General features: G+C 38.4%; 1 protein-coding gene across 1 annotated transcript in view; it reads right to left on the reverse strand.

Annotated features, from left to right (window-relative positions):
• LOC142341439 (glutamate receptor ionotropic, kainate 2-like) overlaps positions 1-16,465 on the reverse strand; it is a 41,008-nt gene that overhangs the window by 16,172 nt on the left and 8,371 nt on the right. Inside the window, exon 2 of the mRNA XM_075392421.1 lies at positions 3,383-3,659. Coding sequence (XP_075248536.1) covers positions 3,383-3,659 — 277 coding nt within the window. The remainder of the gene's footprint in view (positions 1-3,382; positions 3,660-16,465) is intronic.

Consider the following 16,465-nt stretch of genomic DNA (forward strand, 5'->3'; position numbering starts at 1 on the left):
TGAGCGAATTTTTCATTTTAATTGCTAAAAAATTATTGAGCTCTATGCATTGAGGAACTTTTTGTAAAAAATTACATTCAATTTAATTGTGCCCAGTAAAAAGAACAAGGCGACTCGTTAATGTGCGTTCGCACATGATGTTCCGACCCGAGCTCATCTACATTTTTGACTTAATTGTCAACCAAATGAAGAAATAACAAAAATAGATGTTTCAGTTCAAAACAATTTTTACACAACCTATCTACTAATGATTTATTACCATGCTTTATTACAGCCCCAATGAGATCTGACCTTATAGAGACTACGAGACAAAAAACGACCAAAAAATAGCAAAAACAAAAACTTCACGGCAAAAACTGAATATCTAAATATAAAAGCACATAGTAACAACGTCAAAATGCATCAGATAAAACCTTAACATCAGATAAAACCTTAACTACTCAAAATTTATTTGTCCCAACTATACAGCGGTTGGAAAGTTTTCTTAATGAGACTATGTTACCATCAATGAAGCGAAATTCAAAAATTAATCAACATTTTTAAACCAAGAAATTTCAAAAGTCTTAAAGTCCAAAAGGCCATTTCTTTGGGTAAATTAAGCCTTAGAAACGAACTAAAGAAAAACCTAAAAAATTAGAAACGATTTGCGAAAACACAAACTATTGCTACCATTAAAATCATTAGCTATTATCTGAATATTATGTACTTTTAATTCAATTCTTATTTCTACTAGTTCAGCTGCAGCAATTATACAGAGAGATTAGATAAGTTTATTTGGGCCACATTTGTAAACCATTGGGACCTGTTACTAGGCGATTGTTCTGAAAGAAGAGAAAAAGAAGCGCAAATAATGACCACTCAAAAAACGTTTTTAAAAACTCATAAAGTCTAACAAACAAAGCATCGGTGACAAATAATATCAGTAGATATGTTATTTTTTGGAATACAATAATTTGGATGTGACCTCTCATTGATGAAAATATCTTACAATTTGACGAAAAGAACAATAAAAACTGAAAAGTTTGAAAAATGTTTGAAAATGTATATCAAAAACTTTAAGACTAAATGCTATTAACTGACTAACTTATTCTGGTAACGCCATTAATGCACTCCTCAACTAAAAGCCTAAGCAACTTGTCAGTAACTATCATTATTAGGATAACGTGATAAGATTTCAACAAGTTCCAAAATAAAAATTACCCGAAAGTTAAAAAAAAAATTTGAAAACTAGTAGCATGGAAGTTTTAAAACCAATAGGTAGAAGATAAAACTCCTAACCAGATTACTTTTGGCTGCATTAAAAATAAACAGGGATCCTATAAGTACTAAGACTGACTAACAGTCCACGAAAAAAAGTTTAGGATCGGTTAATGTTCAAAAAAATTTTCGTAAAACTTTTTTTAAAGTCTTAATAGCCATTAAACTCAAAAGCTTTTAACGGAGGTCAATAAAAACGCTCAGAAATAACACAAAGGCAGAAAACAATTTTTTTTCATGCATAGATAACCAATAAGAGATCAGAATAAGTCTTAAGACAATAAAAACAACAACAAAAACATGCGAAAACCAAAATTCAGTAGAAAAGTGCGAGAAAATTTCGAAGCCATTTAAAGCATTAGCTTTTCTCTGAAAACTTTATCTGTGATCCACTGAATGTCTTTTCCCAGCCAATGGGATTAGAATAAAAGATGGATAATGTGTATAATATTTGGATTATGTGATAAGAGTTCAAAAAAAACCAATAATACGAAATTATCCAAACTCTTTTTTTAATTTTGAATTCTTGTGTTATTGAAGTCAAATAACCAATAGTTAGATCATAAAACCTCCAACAAAATATACTTTAGTTTCAATAGAAAGCAAGTGGGTTCTTTCATTACTGAGACTGACTATCAGTTTACGAAAATTCAAAGATTGGTTAATATTCAAAAAAATTTCCAAAAATTTTTTTTAAACTCTTAACAGCCATTAAACTCAATCAATTTCAACGTAAATCAAAAAATAGCTCCAAAATGCTTTAATAGGAGTTTAGAGATTTTTGTCCTGCATAAGTGATCAATAAAACATCACAACAAGTCGTATGACTATGAAAAAAACAACAAAATCAGGCAAAAACCAAAAATTCAGTAGAGAAGTGCGAGAATAAAAGGTCGAAGCCATTTGAAACCATAAGAGTTTCTTTGAAAATTTACCTTTGATCCACTTAACGTCTTCTTGAAATCAGTAGGAGCTGTCAATAGGATATTGTGATAAGATTTCAAAAGTAACCAATAATATAGAAATATCCAAAAAAACTTTAAATTTTTTTGAAATCTTGTGTCATTGAAGTCATATTACTAAAAGTTAGAAGATGAAACCGCCAGCTAGACCAAATTTGGTCACAGTAGTACGGAGGAGGGTGCTCCCATCACAGAGACGGACTTACAGTTCACGATAATAAGTTTATGATTGATTAATAATCAAAAAATTTTTCGAAAAAATATTTTTAAAGTCTTAACAGCCATTAGCTGTCCACTCAAAGCACTAGATATGTGCACTTAAATCTCATTACGGATTATATTGCACTGTTAGTCAAGGAGTTCATGCCATAAGACTCCAAAGAAAGTATAACCTCAAAAATGAATTCAAAATTTCATTTAAATTACGAAAACCCAAGAGTCGAATTTAAAAAAAAAAACATGAGCATTTCCTTGAAATCGATTTTTTTTCTTTGGGCTTCATTTGACTGTAAAAAAGGTTTTTGATTCACGAAACCTCGATATGAAAAGTGACTTGTCTCTAGGTGACTTAAAAAAGCAAAAAAAGAGAGAATTTTTAAAAAAGAGCTCTTAAATAGATTTCGAATTTTTTTGATATTGAAGCTCCCTATGAGACCAGAAATAGTCTTTTTTATCGCCTTTAGTCTATTAGAAGCACGAATTTGGTTCATTTTGTGGGAAGAAGTTTAAGTTTGAAATACTATTTTTATAGAAAATATCTTAATTTGAAGAAAAATCACACTAAAATTGAACAAATATCACGTGTTCACACAAAACTTCAATCCTCGATAACTCCTAGAAAAAAACGAAAATCAAAAAAATCTTTTTAATTTTGAATTCTACGTTCGACCCTCTTTTTAATGATACCACTCACATTTCTCTGCGATGAATATATCGATCGGCCAAAATTGACTGAACAAAAAAAACCCATTTGAGTATATAGTTCCTCCCCCCCCCCCCCACAAGTGGGGTCGGAACAAAAAGGAACTGTATTAAGAACACCTAAGTGCCATACTGAGCACTTAGCTAAACTATTGATCTAACAGATTTTGTAACACATTTGTGTCTCCAAATGCAAATTTGCTTAAGATTATTTTGAGTTGGTGTGAAACTACGGAACTTACTTTCTCTGCTTTAGACTCAATCCAGTCCGTTGCCGACCAGGTTCAGTCATAAAGCAATTTGGTCTAAGCTGAGCTGGGAACAACTCTTGAAACAATGTGTTCACTGTCATCTTTGAAATAACCCCAACTAGCTGTTGAATTGCGTGTGGCCTTTTGATGTGATCGTTGTCATTATTTGCCGCATTATTTTCTTGCCCATACAATTTGACATAATTGTCTTGACTAAAACTCTGTTCTGATAATGACCCAGTTATTGCCAGAGTGAGTTCCCTTGTTCCTGAAATTTTTGCAACAACTTCAGAAAAAGTGTTCCGGTAATTTGCATGAAACGTTTATGTGGGCATTTTAAAATCTGGTTGAAATTCAGATTAACATTTTGATGTTAATAATAACCATTAAGTGCGACAACGGTTTACAACTCTGTTTTTACATCGCAGGAGAGCTTTGCTTATTCGGTTTGCTCCAATTTACAGAAATAAAAGGTTTTAACGGAAATGGATGTGTACCTTAAAACTTGTAGATTAGAGTAGATATATCTACCTTAAAACTTGATTGTATTTTGTTTTGACCTCCTAATCATCTCATTCGTTCACATTTCTATACATGAAAAATAACTGTCTGAAGAGAAATTTGATGTATATGAAAAGAATAATTTGTTGTTTTTTATAAGCCCAAAAACCCATCAGCCCTGCTGATATATAAATTGCATGTGCTATTTTTCTGATACTGACAGGCAAAAATTCTATCGAAGTTATATTTTATGTGGTAGAAAACTTTGACAAATCTGTTAACTTTCTTTTTCAGAGACGATACGTGTTCTTTCACGCCTAGCTTAGAGTCCATCAATACAAAATACAATATTTGTTCTACTACCTGGTAATCAAACAAAAAGTTATCCCAAATACTTCATCTGTAACTGAACACTAGATGAGCTTTCTCCCCATAAAAGTTCAATGTAGTCTCCTCCATTAACAATGGCCAATTTCACAAATCTAACTATTGTTCATTTTTTCTCATATATTCTAAATTTGTCAGAACAATTCGAATGAAAACACTTGATTTTTTTGCACAACAGTTAGATCATCGACCCAGGTTGTGAATAGCATATGCAGTTGACTGCAGTTGACCCAATTCTGGAGCCGGCAGTTTCCAGCACCCTCAAAAATGTGCTGTAGAAGTGTCAATTCTATTTGGAATATACGGCATCAGCTTTTTGACATCTTTCCTCCAAATCCAATCTTTAAAAGTTTCAAAGTGTCTTATCTTTGACAAATCACTGCGTTAAATTTTTGAAAGATCTTATCATTGACAAGTCACCATTTTTCTAAGATTTTGAGCCAATTTTGAGCCAACGGTTGGAAAGCAAAAAAGAGATTCCTATAAAACAGGGTTCAAGTATTTTTTTAAATTTACTTGAAACACTGTTTCATCGTATATTTCGTTTTTCATTGTTAGTCGCTTGAAATTTTCTTTCTCATCAGAGATGAAGATGTATTGCAACTAAGAAAAGCAAAAAGCGTTTTCCACGCTTTTTAATTTCAAGTACTAATACCACAAGTCAAAATTCAAACTACTTTTTTCGGCATTTTTATGTTTTTTGTTACACTTTATATATTAAGCTTTCAACATAAGAAGTTATCCGTTCTCAAGTTTGAAAGAAAATTCAGATGTTCTGTGAGCAAAATAAAAGACATATTAGCGGCTTTTGATTTGCTCACAATTAGTTCAAAAATTGGTTTTAAAAATTTGCTAACTATTTTGGAAGATGTGATTTTTTTATTTTTCATTCAAAGACATCAAGGCAAATCCTGCACATTTCATCCGTGTTCTCAATTGCAAGGAACAATTTTTTTAGAATTACTAATTTTTTTTCTCCTTTTTAGGTTCAACGTTAAGCCAAAACTACCATTTACGCTGTTAGATGAATCGTTTGAATAAATTTGGCATGTGTGCGTAAAACATTTTTTCTGCCTATATGAAGGCCAGAAAATTGCATTGGGAATCACATAGGTTTATTTAACAAACGCGGTTAATGAAAAACTCAGTTCTGATTTTAAATTTTAGAATCCTGGATTTCCAAACTTTAGTTCATTATGCGAGCCCGGATTTTTTTTTGCTAAAACTTCATGAAGCTGTATGTTACCGAGTAAATGAGCAAAGCTATTTGAATAGAGTGAGAAATGAGCAATCTAATACGTCATATTTCTTAACCATTTAAATGCACACAAATTCTCTTCTAATATACGTAGAAAGCTCCGAAAAAGTTCGTTTAACATTATTTTCGTTGAGCCTACTAATATACTGAATCGATTGCGCTCTTTTTAGGCTTAATATTTTTATGTTTCGAAAACGTATTGGTAACCGATCTGAACCGAAAATCAACTCAGACAAATACCTGCTAAAAAGATCAAGCTAGATTTGCCTGTAAGTAAACGATGCTTTTCGCCGTGATGACGCTTCGAAACAGATGCCGTAAAGTTTCGATATAATGTTTATGCCTTGGTGTAAAGCGAGTATAGTTGGACAAAATAGATTGTACGTTTTGAATACAGTTGCCTCAGCGTTATGATATAGAGTGCTTATATGAAATAACATTCCGGTAGTCTGATTATTGAGTTTTTATACAGCTACATTTTTGGTTCCGCGACCCTACATTTTTGGTGCCGCAATATTTATGTTACCGCCAACCTACATTTCAGGTGCCGCTATATTTTCGGTACAGCTCCGCTTTCGAACTCGTATTAACTTAAAACGGGTTGCCAGTCTGCATTGTCAGATTCCGATACGAGAACAATCAAAAAGCAAGTCAACTAAAGCAATGTCAAATCCTTTATGCCCCATCACTTTTCTTTGGTTACAGCTGGAGAAACTTGACTACTAATTAACCCATTATTCGCTTTACTTTATAGATTGCCTTAGATAGGTTCTTGCGCCGAAATTCTCTCTCAGCACATTTTCACTATTCCTCGTTTATTCTTACAATCATCCACAAATTACACTCCGCAGATTGGACAAGGGCAAGGCCGAATAGCAGAAATTCAGACATAACATGTGCAAGGGTGCCTTCATCTGGACTATAATGATGTGTTCACACCTCAGTTGCAGTGCTAACAGTCCTACCCTATTCGATGCCCCAGATTGGACATTGGTTGACACGTTTACATGTTCAGTTCTTCGCTTTTGCTACTTAGAAGAGAAGGGTTACTGCAACTAGCGGCACAAACAAAACTGTAAGACTCATCCAATAAAACAACATTTCTGATTGTCGTAAATTGATCAATAACCGGCAAATCTAGCTAACCCCTCTTAAATTGACTCATACGCCTTTTTTTTCGGATAATTTCCCTGGTTGCCGATAACCTACCCCTCATAATTTTAAAAGAGAGTTTAAAAACTCTGAGGCTCGGAGTTAGAGCAAAGCTTCTGAAATTCAAATATCTTTTCCCGCCAGATTGTAAAGAAAAGCAAGTAGTACTACCTTGACAAGTCCCAGCGAAATAGAAAATTTTTTAGAAAAGGGAGCTGTGAAACCTTTATATATACTTAGACTTAAAATATCACAAATCTTTTTCCACCAGATTGTAAAGAAAAGCAAGTAGTACTGTCTTGACAAGTCTCAGCGAAATACAATCTTTTTTGGAGAAGGGAGCTGAGAAACCTTTTTAAGAAAAAAAACATCGATTTTGAAAATTTTTCGTCGAAAGTTGGGAAATTCAGACAAATTGGTCCATTATGGCTACATAGCAAAAATATGACCTCAGATATGAGAAAAAAAAGTGAGCACATAATGCTATATTGTTCAATTTTGAAAATCTTTGGTCAATTTTGAGGCAAATCAAAAAATTTAGAAAATCAATACCGAATATTGATAAATCGTACTTTCAAGCTTAAAACCGTCCAGTTTACTGGATTACCGTTCCGTAATCAAGAATTTGCAAAAAATCGGCCAAAATTTGAAAAATTGGACAGATAATGGTGTGAGATATAAAATCACAACCTCCGGCTCAAAAAAAAAATTTGTCTTCTTATTATCTTCGTATCTCGTTTCCGTACCGTACCGTCCGCTTCTTTTTCGTTCTTTAACTTCTCTATTCACAATTTCCGTTCATTTTTCATCAACGTCACTCTCCCAAAATTTTGTTTTTCGTTTTCGTTTCCAATCATTCCGTTTTTTCTTTCATTTAGAGTTGTTTTTCTCCGCCTAGATTTTTCCTTCGATGTAGTATGTCATATGTGATGAAGAATGTTGTTGTTTTTGCTGTAGTCTGTTGAGTATGCTAGTATGCTGGTTTGTTGTTTAGGCCATATAGCTTTCTAGGGTGTGACTTAAGTTTATTCTCGAGTTACGGCTGGGTTGTCCTTTGACTTTTCAACTCTACTAATTTACTAGCCCTTCTGTTGTAGTATATTGATTTTGCTGCTGTATGTTTGTGTGTACCTGTATGATTGGTAGTTGGTTTGGTCTTGTTGCTTTCTAGGGTGTGACTTAAGTTTATTCTCGAGTTACGGCTGGAGTGTTTCTCGACTTTTCCAACTGTCTTAGTCTACAAATACACTATTGTAGTTTATTCAATTTTGCTGTAGTTTGTTTAATAACGTTAGTATGCTGATTGTTTGTTACGGTTTGGATTTTGCTAGTATGTGACTTAAGTTTATTCTGGAGTTACGGCTATTAAATTTCTCGACCTTTTCATCCATTTAGTGTACTACTGCATTGCCGTAAAATAGTTTGTCGTTAATTTTGTCGTTATAGACCCATTATGAACTATATTAGATTGTCTTGCAGTAGCTTCTCTCCTTCTTCCTAGGGTGTGACTTAAGTTTGTTCTGGAGTTACGGCTAGGTTCTTTGCTTGAGTTTTTGCTGTGGTCTGCTAACATAGTTCTTTCCGAACTCATTTCCCGCCCGTTCTTTCCCACCGTCCCGTTTCGTTTGTTTTCCCGTACGTCCCGTTTCCGTTCTGTCGCGCATTGCTCGCTCGACCTCTCGTCTGTCCCGTTTCCGTCGCGTCGCGCGTTGCTCGCTCGACTTTCCGTCCGTAACGTCTCCGTTTCGTCGCGCGTTGCTTGCTCGACTTCCCGTGTGTCTTTTGTCTCCCCCCGCGTTGACCGCATAGCATTCAGCGCTCCACTTCTGTTTTTGTCGGGCACTGTGTGCTCGACGACCTTTTCTGCTCGACTGTCTACAGTGTGCTGTGTTTGGTGTCTTTTGCGTTGGGTTTTGTTTTGCGTGGATTTGATTTGTTTGGAGTGTGCATATAATAGATAACCGTGTGCAGTGGCAGGTTTGCTGGTCTTGATCAAAAAGTCAAAAAGTTGTACGCTGCAAGGTCAAAGCGTGAAGCTGAATTGCATGCTATACATGAAAATATTCTTCATTGTATAAATAGTCAAAGTAGGCGAGTGAAAGTTGAACGCCTAGTAACAAAGTGCAACGAAGCATTTATGACTGCTGTAGACAAAAATGAGGACCTGATTGCATTTGCTGGAAAAACGGAGGATCCAAGTGCACTTGTTCCTTCATTAGAGTCTTACTTGGAGGCAATGACAACTAAGAATGACAAGATACTCACTTCAGCACGAAACTACCTCAACTCTGCGGATGATAAAGTGAGTGAGTTCCAGGAACCAAGGGTTTCCATTCGTTCTAGACTTCCTTCAATTATGACATCGTCAAAAACATCTAGTCAGATTAAACATGATTACGTAATGGACAAAATGAAGCGCGAAGAAATTGAAAAACAGAATGAGGCAGCCATTCGCCTTGCTAAACAGAAAAAGCAAATGGAGTTAGATGAACTGGAGGAAAGCAACAGGAAACGGTTGGCAGAGGCAACTCTGCAAGAATTTGAATTGCTGGACGCCGTTTCTAAAGGTAGCCAATCTGAAACAACTGCAAGTGCTAGGAGCTCAATGAGAAGTGAAAAGGCTGTCCAAGACTGGATCAACACCTCACTTGCTTTAAGTTTTCACAATGAGGAGAAAACTAGTGAACCACAGGTTATGATTGACCCTCCAGAATGTCCTAGCCACAACAATGGCAAAACAGTGGAAGATCAGAACACTGAAGTTTCAAGGCATTCTATTCCAAAAAATTGTCGAGGCAATTACATTTTAAGCAATGAGACCTTGCAGCAACTCGACCCCTATTATACTCCATCTGAAAATTTTTTGGCTGCTGCTAACACACAGGCGTTGTACCAGGCGCACCTAAGGGCGCAAATGGATCAAACAGGCCAACAAGGCATGGCGCTTCCAAGTATAACCAACCAAGTAACCGCGTATAGTAACCCGCCTTCTGTTCACGCCCCAGGGGCTTCTTCACCACCCATTCAACAGCCCATTCCACCACAGCCTTTCGCACCGCAAGTAAATCAAAATAATGCCTCCAAGTTAATTCCCAACGCACAACTTCAATTCTCAAGGGGACCTGAAACATCAAGTCTTCCTAAGAATGATTCGGCCCCGCGTATATTCTCCCGACAACAAATTAATTTTGTCCCCCGAGCACCAAACGCCACTCTTCCTCCTTTTCCGTCAACAAATCATCCAGCCCCCGCAATAAATGTTCCCTCGCGCCCAAGCGCCCCACCAAGTTCAAACACTCAACAGCACAACTCCGAACCCGCTCATCCTAACGACCTTCTCATTCCGAACCCAGTCTTCGCACCTAACATCACTGCTCCCATCCCACACGCCCCTTTGAGTAATCAGCCTCTCGTCAACGAAACTTTTCAAAATAATAATAACCGAGTACACAAAGTTGTACGTTCTGTTGTTCCGCCTGTCCCAAATATGCCCACTTTTCCTCTTGGCCAAAACTTTGTGCCAAATATGAGTCATTGGTGGTTTCCACAGCACAGACCGTCAATAGTCAACCAAGACACAACCACCGTGAATAGTCTGCCTCCAAATATACACAACCATATCGCACCCTCAAGCACTAATATTCCACAACGAGTATATTCGAATTCACCCCTTTTGATTGATATGCAACCACCATCAGGTGCACAGCAGGAAAACCCAATCGCGACTACTAGTAATGTTGTACCTGGTCTAGCCACTCCTGTTTTTCAGCCAGCATACCCTTATGTTGGGCCCACACCGTTGGGTTGGAATGGTCCGCAGGTGTCTGCGCCTGCCCCTCCGATACCGGACAATACGTCATTGATTAAGATGTTGGCTGACGCAATAAAGAGCAAGAAAAATGACCCCTTGCCAGAATGGAAACTTGCTCAGTATAATGGCGATCCATTACAATGGCACGAGTGGTATGGTCAATTCAAAAGCGCGATTGACTCGCAAACGCTCACTGATGACGTTAAATTGACATACCTTAAGACACTCGTCACTGGTAAAGCAAAGATTGCAATCGCCGAGTTTGCTTACTGTGGTTTAAGGTACAAGGATGCACTAAGGACTTTGGAACGTAAATTTGGCCAGCCACAGGCAGTCGTAAGTGCACACTTGGATAAACTAAGCAACTTTCCGCCTCTTAAAATGCACAATAGTGATAACATCATTAACTATTCTGCAGCCATATCCAGCCTCGTTGGGGTTTTCAAGTCATTATCATATGATGCTGACTTGAAGAGCGCTTCCCTACTTAACCAAGTGGTACAGAAGTTACCACCAAACATGAAAGAGTCATGGTCACTCTTTACGGTTAAGAAGCACTGGGTCAAGCCTACCCTCCTTGACTTTAACGATTGGCTTAAAGAAAAGGCTGAGGCCCATGATCTTATGAAACAAAGCGCAACCAAGGCCAAACCTGAAGAGAACATCACTTCAGTAACCAAGACCAAAACAGCCTCAAAAGTGTTTGCATCAATTTCACAACAAAGGGAAACAAAGAAGCAAATGCCATCTTCTTCCACAAACACTTACTCTCGGTGCATTGTTTGCAAAGGTAACCACCGGCTATGGGAGTGTCGAGTTTTCAAGGAAAAGACTCCAACCCAGAGAGCTAAGTTGGTTGCAGATAACAAACTTTGCTTTTCGTGCTTAAGGGACAAGCACACATTCCGCCAGTGCCCTCAACCAAGAAAGTGCCAAGCAGAGGGTTGCAATAGTTCGCATAACACACTATTGCATGGAGCAGATAGGGTTTTCCCAACAAAACAGTCAACAAATCCCAATACCATCCAGTCTTCTGTCTAGCAGACCACAGTCTTCTGAGCACACTGATGCTAGCAGACCACAGCAACAAACTCAACCAAACAAGCTAGCCGTAACTCCAGAATAAACTTAAGTCACACCCTAGAAAGAATGAGAGGAGCTACTGCTAGGTAAACTAGCACAAAACATTATGGGGCTTTATCAACGGCATCAAAACATGAAACAATTTACGGCAACGATGTAGTATAACCAAAAGTCGAAAAGGTCAGGAAATTTACTAGCCGTAACTCCAGAACAAACTTAATTCACACCCTAGCAAACCACCCTACCCAGACAACAAAAAGGCATACTACGAAAATTAATAAAGCTACAACAAATTGCTAGCAAACAAGTGTGGTGAAAGTCACGAAACAAACCAGCCGTAACTCTAGAATGAACTTAAGTCACACCCTAGCAAGGAACGAGACTAAACAACAAACCAGCATACTAGCAGAAAGAAATTTTACTACAGCAAAAATTCAACATACTACATCATACAACAAATAAACGGGGGATAGAAAGAAACAAGGTGACACAAAAACAAAAAGGACGGAAACGGAAAAATGAAACCGGATAACCTGCGGAAAACGGACGGTAGTGAATAACTCAAAAAATGGGGAGAGCGAAACGTTTAGTAAGGCGCTATCGGAGAGAACCAACCACAAACTAACCCGTAACTTGTGAGTTAACTAAGTCACACCACCAGTCAGCGGGTAGACTCCCACAACGGCGCAAGGCTAAGTGACATTCAAAGGCTTATGTTATCAAAGGCTTGTGTGAGTTCCGCCTCCTCGAACGCATGACGGGTGCGAAGCGTTTTACGACGGCGCTTTGAAAGTTTCTTCGGTCGGGAGCGTGTTATCAAGGACCGGAGGTTGTTCTTATGAGTTAAGACTATAGTGAGTGTTTTCAGCTCAAGCGCAGGCCTTTAGTGTAATGCTCTGTACTCTTTAAGTAAACTAAGATCTTTCTGTTTAAGTTTAGACACAATGTCTTTCACTAAATGGATGGTAACTAGAGTACTACGCTTGAGCTGATTGTAAATATCAGGAGTTCCCTCTCTGGGGCAATACACTATAGCTTTTATGCGCTCCTGATACTTTTCAAGCACTTCAATAAGCTGCGAAGGTGTTAAAGGCTTATTGTTGTTACTGCGATGACGGGACAATGAATTGTTCACCACATCATGCCATATAACTAGCCTCTTTTTTTCACGGAAGAAATGACCCAATTGGAACTGAGCAGTTTTTCGTACTTTCACCGCGTTAGAATTGAAACTCAGACCCGGTAAGGCGTAAATTCCTTTTTTATAATGGTCTTGTAACGCTTGAGGCAATGTTTTTATGTGAATTTGCAGCTAAGATGAAAACCATATAAAGATTCTACATCATAACTGATGTGAGTTATTTGGAATATTCTAAGTCTAAATATATGTTTCTCAGCTCCCTTCTCTAAAAGAGATCGTATTTCGCTGAGACTTGTCAAGATAGTACTACTTGCTTTTCTGTGCAATCTGGCGGAAAAAGATTTGTAATATTTTAAGTCTAAGTATATATAAATGTTTCTCAGCTCCCTTTTTTAAAAAATATTCTATTTCGCTGAGACTTGTCAAGATAGTACTACTTGCTTTTCTTTACAATCTGGCGGAAAGAGATATGTGAATTTCAGAAGCTTTGCTCTAACTCTGAGCCTCATGGTTTTTAAACTCAAAAAAATATGAGGGGTAGGTTAGCGGCAACCGGGGAAATTATCCGAAAAAAAGGAGTATGAGTCAATTTAAGAGGGGTTAGCTAGATTTGCCGGTTATTGATCAATTTACGACAATCAGAAATGTTGTTTTATTGGATGAGTCTTATAGTTTTGTTTGTGCCGCTAGTTGCAGTAACCGTTCTCTTCTAAGTAGCAAAAGCGAAGAACTGAACATGTAAACGTGTCAACCAATGTCCAATCTGGGGCATCAAATAGGGTAGGACTGTTAGCACTGCAACTGAGGTGTGAACACATCATTATAGTCCAGATGAAGGCACCCTTGCACATGTTATGTCTGAATTTCTGCTATTCGGCCTTGCCCTTGTCCAATCTGCGGAGTGTAAATTGTGGATGATTGTAAGAATAAACGAGGAAAAGTGAAAATGTGCTGAGAGAGAATTTCGGCGTAAGAACCCATCTAAGGCAATCTATAAAGTAAAGCGAATAATGGGTTAAGTAGTAGTCAAGTTTCTCCAGCTATAACCAAAGAAAAGTGATGGGGCATAACGGAAGCCATTAATGCGATGGGGCATAAAGGATTTGGCATTAATATAGTAGACTTGCTTTTAGATTGTTCACGCATCGGAATCTGACAATGCAGACTGGCAACCTGTTTTAAGTTAATACGAGTTGAAATTTTCTTTCAAAACGGTGGTTCGAAAGCGGAGCGGTACCGAAAATATAGCGGCACCAGAAATGTAGGTTCGCGGTAACCTAAATATTGCGGCACCAAAAATAAAGGTGATAAACACTCTTTCGAAAGTTAAATTCCAATCATAATATCTAATGAGACGGATATCAATAGCGAGGCATAACTATCTTCCACAACGTATAACGGCCAAATGGCCCTCTCAATGGTACCAAAAATGTAGCTGTATAAAAAGTCAATAATCAGACTACCGGAAGTTTAATTCATATAAGCACTCTATATCATAACGTTAAGGCAACTGTATTCAAAACGTACAATCTTTTTTGTCCAACTACACTCGCTTTACATCAAGGCATAAACATTATATCGAAACTTTACGGCATCTGTTTCGTAGCATTATCACGGCGAAAAGCATCGTTTACTTACAGGCAAATCTAGCTTGATCTTTTTTAGCAGGTATTTGTCTGAGTTGATTTTCGGTTCAGATCGGTCACCAATACGTTTTTGAAACATAAAAATATTAAGCCTAAAAAGAGCGCAATCAATTCAGTATATTAGTAGGCTCAACGAAAATAATGTTAAACGAACTTTTTCGGAGCTTTCTACGTATATTAGAAGAGAATTTGTGTGCATTTAAATGGTTAAGAAATATGACGTATTAGATTGCTCATTTCTCGCTCTATTCAAATAGCGTTGCTCATTTACTCGGTAACATCCTCCGGCCCGGAAGAAGATGTTGAGAAAACTGGTACAAGTTTTACAAGCGGACGGACGAGTGAACTAGTCGACGTACGTAAAACGGCGGAGCGCGCGATGCTGTCGGAGCCGTAACGGAGTTCCACAATCCGAGCGGTTGGGTAGTAACCCCTAGGGTTGGTTTCCTCAACTATCCAAACCAAGTCACCGGTCTTAAGGTGTTGCTCGGCAGGCGTCTGCCACTTAGAGCGTCGGTTCAGCGTCGGGACTTACTCTCTGATCCAACGGGACCAGATCGCATTAGCGTACGACTGCGCACGGGCGTAGCGTTTACGATGGTCAAGCTCATTATTGCCGACAACAGACGGAATACCGGTAGAATATTCTCCTAGAAGAAAGTGGTTGGGCGTTAAAGCGTTCAAATCGCACGGATCAGCGCTTACTGGTGTTAAAGGACGCGAATTGAGAGCATTCTCCACGAGACAAAAGGTAGTATGCAGTACCTCATCCTTGAGGCGACGCGTGCCAAGAATAGTATACAACACGCGCTTGAAGCTGCGTACCAACCTCTCCCAGATACCACCTTGATGTGGTGCGCTGGGTGGATTGAATCTCCATTTTATACCTTTGTGAGCGAGCTCAGCTGCAATGTTGACAACGTTCCACTTTTCAATACTTTCTCGGAGTTCTTTCTCCGCTCCAATAAAGTTAGTGCCATTGTCCGACCAAATCATGGCAGGTGTACCCCTACGTGACACAAACCGCTCAACTCCCATAACACAAGAGCTGGTGTCCATGGATGTAACTATCTCGACATGGACAGCGCGAGTAGTGAGACAGGTGAAGAGGAAGCCCCACCTTTTCTCTGTAGTACGGCGGACAGTAACATAGAATGGCCCAAAGTAGTCAACGCCAGCGTTCGTGAAGGGAGGAGACTGGTAAGCAAGTGTCTCCTTAGGCAAGTCAGACATGATTGGTTGCAGAGTTACAGCTTGGAATTCTCGGCATCTCAGGCAGTGTGCTTTGATGGAACGCAAGCATGATCTTAGTTTCAGTACTGTGTAGTGTTCCTGCACAATTGATCTTAGGTATTCAACGCCCTGATGATAATGTTTTACGTGCGTGTGTTCAAGGAACAGTTTTACAAACGGATGACGTGCATCTAAGATGATTGGGTACTTTACGTTAAACCCAACTTCAAATAGCTGCTTGATGCGGCCCGAGGAACGGATTAGCCCATTTGGACTAATAAACGGTGAATGTGGAGCAATTCGGCTACTCCGTTTAACGAATTTATAGTCAAGAATATCTTTTCTTTCGGTTTCAAAAGACTCTCCTTGCACCAAGTACTGTAGATGACGCTCGGCTTCGTCAAGCTCAGTAGGGTCAGTAATGTTACCATCGGGGTTACGGTAGCCGGCATGTTTCGGCAAAAGCCGGAGAACGTATGCGGCAGTGCGCAAGTACTTTTGATAGGAACTAATTTTATCAAATGGGAATAACGACGGAACGGGAGTTGTCTGTTTTTTAACAGATGTAGCGAGAGAAACGGTGTCTTCCATGATGACTTCTTGGTTGACGCCAAGTTTGATGTTATTAATGACGCCTTTGTTCGGTACGAAAGGGAAACTTGAGTTAGTTAAGAAATGTGGACCATTGACCCAACTGCTTAGTTGCAAAACCTCAGCGGACATTCCACGCGTGCCAGCGTCAGCTGGATTATCCTTATTTGCGACGTGGTTCAGTTGGTCAACGCTGGTATACTCCAAAATTTCACAAACGCGGTTCGCAATAAAGATTGGTTGCTTTTCATTAGAGTTTATCCACTGAAGA

This window comes from Convolutriloba macropyga, chromosome 1 (assembly GCF_964194025.1).
Source record: "Convolutriloba macropyga chromosome 1, txConMacr16.3, whole genome shotgun sequence".
Taxonomy (NCBI): Eukaryota; Metazoa; Xenacoelomorpha; order Acoela; family Convolutidae; genus Convolutriloba; species Convolutriloba macropyga.